The following is a 7,500-nucleotide window of genomic DNA, read 5'->3' on the forward strand; positions in this document are numbered from 1 at the left end:
CAGCCCTCCGTCAGTGCGTCATCACAGTGCTTCAGTATTATTCTTCTATTATTATTCCCTCCAGAACTCTATTGTTTACTAATTTTTATTCTTTAGACTACATTTGATGTATATTTTTAGATTACATGTACTGTATTTATTGTAAATTCCTTCTTAAAACTCTACTTTCTGTATTAATATTATATGTTAGGCACTTACAGTCTGAGAGTAACGTAATTCCGATTCTTTATATGTCCTGTACATGTGGTTGAATTGACAATAAAGCTGACTTTGAACTGTCTTGAGCATCTGTCTGTGCTCTCGTCTCACGCCACCGCATTCACCGCGTTCATTGCATTTCGTCTTGTGAGGTGCAACTCATTTATTAGAGCAGAAAAAAAGACCACCGTGGCAAATCCCAATGCACAAAACTACACTTCTCCGCCTGATATTTGCTCCAGTCTATCAGGAAGTGATGTTATTCTCATTGGATGGAAACGCTGCTTCATTCACAGATGTTTTATGCGATATTGCAGTTTTTTATTTTGCATACATCTAATTGACATCTTTAGATGAAAACGGAGCTAGTGACTTCTAAACGCTGTTGTATTTTGCCTCCACTGACCTCTGTCCTGTGTGTGTGGGATGTTCTTGAGTCGGGACGCCAGCAGCTTGTGTTCTGCTCTGATCAGCTGTTTCTGTAAAGACACGTTCTCCTTCAACAGGCTCTTCATCTGCTCATTAAGACGCTTCTGTATTAAACACGACAGCAGAGTCGCTGACAACACACTTCACTTCTCTAATGTGAAACAAAGCTCATCCTTATTTACTCACAAAAAGAAAACGTAACATCAGAGCGTGGTAAATTCATTCATTTCTCTGCAGTTTAGTCTATTTCAGAGGTCACCACTGTGGAATGAACCACCAACTATTCCAGCATATGTTTTATATAGCGGATGCCCTTCCAGCTGCAACCCAGTACTGGGTTACACCCATACACTATGGCCAATTTAGCTCACCCAATTCCCCTATAGCGCATGTGTTAGGACTGTGGGGTAAACTGGAGCACCCGGATGAAACCCACGCCAACATGGGGAGAACATGCAAACTCCACACTGAAATGCCAACTGACCCAGCCGGGACTCAAACCAGCGACCTTCTTGCTGTAAGGCCACAGTGCTAACCACTGAGCCACCGTGTCACCCCACATGGTTAATTAACTCTCCAAAAAGAAAAGTAGTAGTATGCACAAACATTTTCTGATTTGTAAAACTGCAAAATTGTCCTAATTAAGGATGCACAGATACCATTTTTTGGATCCGATTCGATCTCGATACCAAAATTCTGAGTATCCACTGATACAGATCTGATCCCGATACTGTGGTGTGTTTTTGTTGTTGTTGTTGTTGTTGTTGTTGTTTTTTTAAGCATGACACAGTTTCTATAGTTCTGGTGATGAACTCAAATAATATATCTTCTTCAGAAAAAATAGGCCTACTGTATATGACAGACGACACGATCTAACTAAAGACATGATGCTTGCAGTAAACTAGGCTACATTATTTGAGCATTCGTTATGACATTGATCTGTTGTGGTCCAGCTTCTGTTTCCTTTTCTAATATTAAGATTTTTCTTTGAAATCTGCAATAGGCTACCACTATTGACCCTAATCATTGGTCAAATAATCAGCCTTTTAGCAAAGCCTGATATTTTCCTAAATTGTCTGAGGCCAGTTTTACCCTATAATCCCTCGCCAAATCTCGCCATTTAAAGACGTGTTTGAGAAGTTTAAAACAAGGTCCACTTATATACTTCAGCGCCAAAACATAAACAGGTCTGTTAAATCAAATATTAATATTAATAAAATTGCAGTGAAATATTCAGTTTCAGAGTCGCCTATATTAGGCTAAATCATTTTCTGTTAATGACAATTCATATTGCGCTCGTCAGTTTCAATTTTATTAATTTAATCAACTACTATAACCACAATGAGCCAGGCTTTACAACTATTCGCAGCACTGAAAGTATTCCCCTTGGAAGAATAAACTCAGTCGGAAGGATGTGAGAACAGAAACTTTTCTTATGTAAAGTTTCAGGTAGGCCTACTTTGTGTGTGAAGAGCAGATAATAACCCTCTATACTCCAGTGTTGTGAATGCGATCTGCTGATCTAACAGACACAGCACAACATGATTTAGAAACAGCAATGATCTCCATGTTGCAGGTCAAAATGAACCCATTTAATACACAACACCACTGATCTCCACTGATTACTTATATTAACAGGAACAAATAGTCTTGGAGAGAGTGTTTCACGTTGTCATGAACGCGACACAGTTTGAATTGTGAATGAATGAAGAATGATTAACAGGCGCAGCGACGGGAAGCGCTGAACTGAACATGAATTTAACCACTTGAATAATCATCTGTGCTTCACATGAAACTATAAAATGACTTCAGAACATTTGGGATATAGTAGCCTACATGACAACTTTCTAGTGCCTTATAATAGGCTACCTTCATGGCTTATAGTTGGCTTATGAATTACACTGAATATAGCGCACATGCAAGATCAGATTTGGATCGGTACCAGCTAGCCAATACCCGATCCAGCAAAAATATGCGGCATCGAACCGATATCTGATCCAAGTATCTGGATCGGTGCATCCCTAGATCTAATCCACCCAAAATAACCATATATGGAGCTAATTTACACTAATTTACATGTCATTATTATATGATAATACGTTTAATACTATTATGATACAGAAGTTAACATTTTCTAAAAATAAATTAAAAATGTTAAATATTAAAATTTTAAATAGAGATTTGTAGAGCAACTTTAGCTGTCAAAAATGCTTCTTGTAAAATCCTCCAGTTTTATTAGCGTCAACAAAACAAACTTTTGTAGAAGCCCAATGAGACAGACAGAATATCTTATACATTTTTGGTACTGAATTTGTTGATAATTTTGACTTACAAACCACTGCTGCAGCAAACATTTATAACTTATGAATGTCATGTGCATGTTCATGAATTATTCTGTTGAAATATTTATAGTTGTTGTGATATTGATGAGCTATTGTATAAGTTATATACAAATTAATCTTCAAATTAAATGTTTTTAAGTATTGAAAACATCTATATTTGCATAACAGTTTTTTTGTGAAATTTATGTGTAAATTGCAATTAAATTAAACCAGAGTACCTCCAAAAAATATATATGTTTTGCCTGTTCAAACTACTTATATAAAATGAGCTGAAACAACACAATTCTTGAGATTTCATTGGGACAACTTAATTTTTTTATGTTCAATCCACATAAATTTGTTAAAAGTGTTAAGTTGACTTAATTTGTGTTGGGACAACATGTATGAATTGTGTGGAACCCTGCATTTGTTACAGTGCATGTTTAAAAGTTAATTAACTAAAGAGGGTCAACACTGAAACATTCACCTTTCATATTATTTTAGCGAAACAAATTTCCAATTAGATTAAATATAAAGCTGTGACTGTTTTATTAAAATGAAGCCAGATCGTGAACACAGATTACAGATTCTAACTGCATTATATGGGTTACGATACGATTTAAAAAATGAAATGCAAACTATAATCAGCATTTTCCTTATATATTTTATAATCAAAATATTCAAGATTATCCTTCATAAATTCATTTTTTTAATATAATTATATTTTCAGGGTTTTTACCTTTAATGGACAGGACAGTAGAGATTGTAGACAGGAAAGCGTGGGGAGCAGAGAGAGGGGAGGGATCGGCAAAGGACCACAAGGTGGGAATCGAACTCGCCGTGAGCACCGGAGTGCATGTGTCGACACACTAACCATGTGTGCTTCAATTATGCATGCACATTTTACTGCCAATTTTGTGCATCAATCATTTTTAAGGTCATACAATTGATCATTTTTAGGTTGAAATAAATAATATAGAATACATAGTTAAACTGGTGGCGCAGTGGGTAGCGCTGTGGCCTCACAGTAAGGAGGTCGCTGGTTCGAGCCTTGGCTGGGTCAGTTGGCATTTCTGTGTGGAGTTAGCATGTTCTTCCCATGTTGGTGTGGGTTTCCTCCGGGTGCTCCTGTTTCCCCCACAGTCCAAACACATGCGCTATAGGAAAACTGAGTGTGTGTGAATGTGAGAGTGTATGGGTGTTTCCAAGTACTGGGTTGCGACTGAAAGGGCATCCACTGTATAAAACATACGCTGGATAAGTTGGTGGTTCATTCCGCTGTGGTGACCCCTGATTAATAAAGAGACTAGTTAAACAGCCTTTTGTTAATCTAGCTATAAACCATTGAGGACATCACATACACTTAATACACTTCATTACATGTACTCACCTATGTACTATATACTATAAAATTGCAGGTTAATTATGTCTGTATATATTAACTTAAATTTGATTGTTACGTTAACTTAATTTGATTGTAACGCATTAATGTGCACCTCTTGTAAAGCTGCTTTGAAACAGTATTAATTAATAGAAGCGCTATACAAATAAACTTGAACTGAACTAAAAGCAGCACATTAAACTGCATGCGATCTAATCTTACGATGGACTCCTGCGCCTGCTGTTGTTGAAGCGTCAGCTCTTCAATCTCAGACTGATGCTGTTTCTCCTGCACATCAGCCTGAGCGATGGAGGCTTTCAGAGCGGCTTTCAGAGTCTGGATCTCCTGTTCTCCTCCTGCAACCTCCTGCTCCATCATGCTGAGGATCTGAACCATCTTCACTGCACACAGAGCAATGCATTAAAGGGCGGCAACTACTATACCTCTTATTACAAGAAGTAAAATGCATCTCTGATGTCCCTAGAGAGTGTGTGTGTGAAGTTTGAGGTCAAAATACCACGCAGATAATGTTTTAACACTCCTCCAAACAGACCCTTACTTTAATTGTGGTGTTTTGGTGCCTGTCGCTTTAAATTCAAATGAGATTGGGCCCTTTTTAAAAGAGGGCGGAGCTATAAATGCCTGCGAGTCAGCATATTGGCAGACTCAAAAACAAGACTGATGCTATTAGTGTGAAATGTGAACGTCAGTGTGTGAGAATGCGTCAATCTATGTTGCTCCTGTCGCTCTTCATTTGTGCTTCATCTAAAACTCCGCATCTATAATCCTTTTAGTCTATGCTGACATTATATTCAGCAGCTCAAACACTCTAATGGACAGACGGCTGCTTCTCACTCAGGGCTGCTGTATATGCTAATGAGGGAGAGATGGTCACCAGTGGGCGGGGCTTTCCCCCTCTGATGACACATACAAAGAGAGAATGTCAATCAAAGTGTTTCTGCAGACTGTTTATATCAAGTCTGATTATAAACAATAGCATTAGAGGTTGGTTATATTCATGCACTCTTACCACACAGCTGCATTTAAACCCCTTATAAAAGTGATTTTTGCATAATAGGTGCTCTTTAATGCAACTATAGTCATGCACTGGCGGTTAAACGTACTGAGAAATGTCCTGTTTTGCTGATTCTCCTTCTTCTCAGACCACAGATCCTCCATCATGCTCAGCAGAAGCTCCATGGGTTTTCTGTATGCGCCCTGATTCACAGCAACAATAATATTGACATAAAAATGACACCAAATGGTAAATATAGCTTCCAAATGAATAGAATATGGCTAAAAAGTTATAAGTATTAATAGTAATTAAGTAAAATGTACATCTATAGCACCTTTCACAGACATTAAGCTAAAACATAGATCAAAAACTGCTCAAACTCAAGGACAAATACCACAAATATGTTATGTTTTGAGGTAAAGGTCACGTGACATACATTTTGCAACACTTAGGACTTTGGATGGATGGATGGAGAGCTAGATAGATAGATAGACAGACAGACAGACAGACAGACAGACAGACAGACAGACAGACAGACAGACAGACAGACAGACAGACAGACAGACAGACAGACAGACAGACAGACAGACAGACAGACAGACAGACAGACAGACAGACAGATAGATAGATAGATAGATAGATAGATAGATAGATAGATAGATAGATAGATAGATAGATAGATAGATAGATAGATAGAGATGGACGGAGAGCTAGATTGATGGACGGACGGACAGACGGATAGACAGACAGACAGACAGACAGACAGACAGACAGATAGATAGATAGATAGATAGATAGATAGATAGATAGATAGATAGATAGACAGACAGACAGACAGACAGACAGACAGACAGACAGACAGATAGATAGATAGATAGAGATGGACGGAGAGCTAGATTGATGGACGGACGGACAGACGGACAGACAGACAGACAGACAGACAGACAGACAGACAGACAGACAGACAGACAGACAGACAGATAGATAGATAGATAGACAGAGAGCTAGATAGATAGATGGATGGATGGATGGATGGATGGATGGACAGAGAGCTAGATTGATTGATAGATTGATAGACAGACAGACAGACAGACAGACAGACAGACAGACAGACAGACAGACAGACAGACAGACAGACAGACAGACAGACAGACAGACAGACAGATAGATAGATAGATAGATAGATAGATAGATAGATAGATAGATATATAGATGGATGGACAGAGAGCTAGATTGATAGATAGATAGATAGACAGACAGACAGACGGACGGACGGACAGAGAGCTAGATTGATAGATAGATAGATAGATAGATAGACAGACAGACAGACAGACAGACAGATACATAGACGGATGGATGGATGGATGGATGGATGGATGGAGTAGACAGTCAGGACTCGGAAGACTCTTCGCGTGTTAATTATTTTGTTTTCACATAGTTAGTTAGCTAGATGCTTCTGGGAAGTTAGATTTAGTATGGGTTTTGTTCTTTTCATTTCTTTAGAGCCGCCTGTATCCCTTCTGAGAGCTCTCCTGTTTTCCCCCGTCTTTGTATTTGTCTCAGTGTTGTAAATATTGTAAATAGTATATTCTTGCCTTACTTTATTTTCTTTATTTTGGATTTTTTTGTTGTTTTTGTTCACTCTTGGGTATTAAAAATAAAATCACAATTTTGTCCCACCATCCCCTAGACCAGTGTTTCCCAACCCTGTTCCTGGAGGCACACCAATTTTGTACCACAGTACATATTTTAGATGTCTCCCTTTTCTGACCCATTAACTTCAGGTGTTGGAGTCTCTTCTGATGTTATGATAAGTTGATTCAGGTGTGTTTGATTAGGGAGAGCTTGAAAATGTGTACCGTTGGTGTGCCTTCAGGAACAGGGTTGGGAAACACTGCCCTAGACTAACATCAGGGGTTTGTAACAATGACATTCTACAAATAATGAATTAGAAAGTTTTCAACAACCTTCGAATACATATAACTTAGATAAACAAGACCTTTACTGTTACCTTCAAGTTAGAGACTCCTTCAATAAAAACATAAGAGATTCAGAAGACATCAAAACAACAGTAGTGCACAGGTAATTATAGATACTTACAACATAAGAAGATTAATAAGAAACTCGTGTCAAGAAATGATCCCTGTCTGACATTA

General features: G+C 38.2%; 1 protein-coding gene across 1 annotated transcript in view; it reads right to left on the reverse strand.

Annotated features, from left to right (window-relative positions):
- The window catches only part of cep72 (centrosomal protein 72), a 17,941-nt gene that overhangs the window by 1,526 nt on the left and 8,915 nt on the right, over positions 1-7,500 (reverse strand). Inside the window, exons 10-12 of the mRNA XM_056474610.1 lie at positions 5,454-5,547; positions 4,552-4,730; positions 605-731 (exon numbers count right to left, since the gene is read on the reverse strand). Coding sequence (XP_056330585.1) covers positions 605-731; positions 4,552-4,730; positions 5,454-5,547 — 400 coding nt within the window. The remainder of the gene's footprint in view (positions 1-604; positions 732-4,551; positions 4,731-5,453; positions 5,548-7,500) is intronic.

The sequence above is a fragment of the Danio aesculapii genome, chromosome 16 (assembly GCF_903798145.1).
Source record: "Danio aesculapii chromosome 16, fDanAes4.1, whole genome shotgun sequence".
In the NCBI taxonomy this organism is placed as follows: Eukaryota; Metazoa; Chordata; class Actinopteri; order Cypriniformes; family Danionidae; genus Danio; species Danio aesculapii.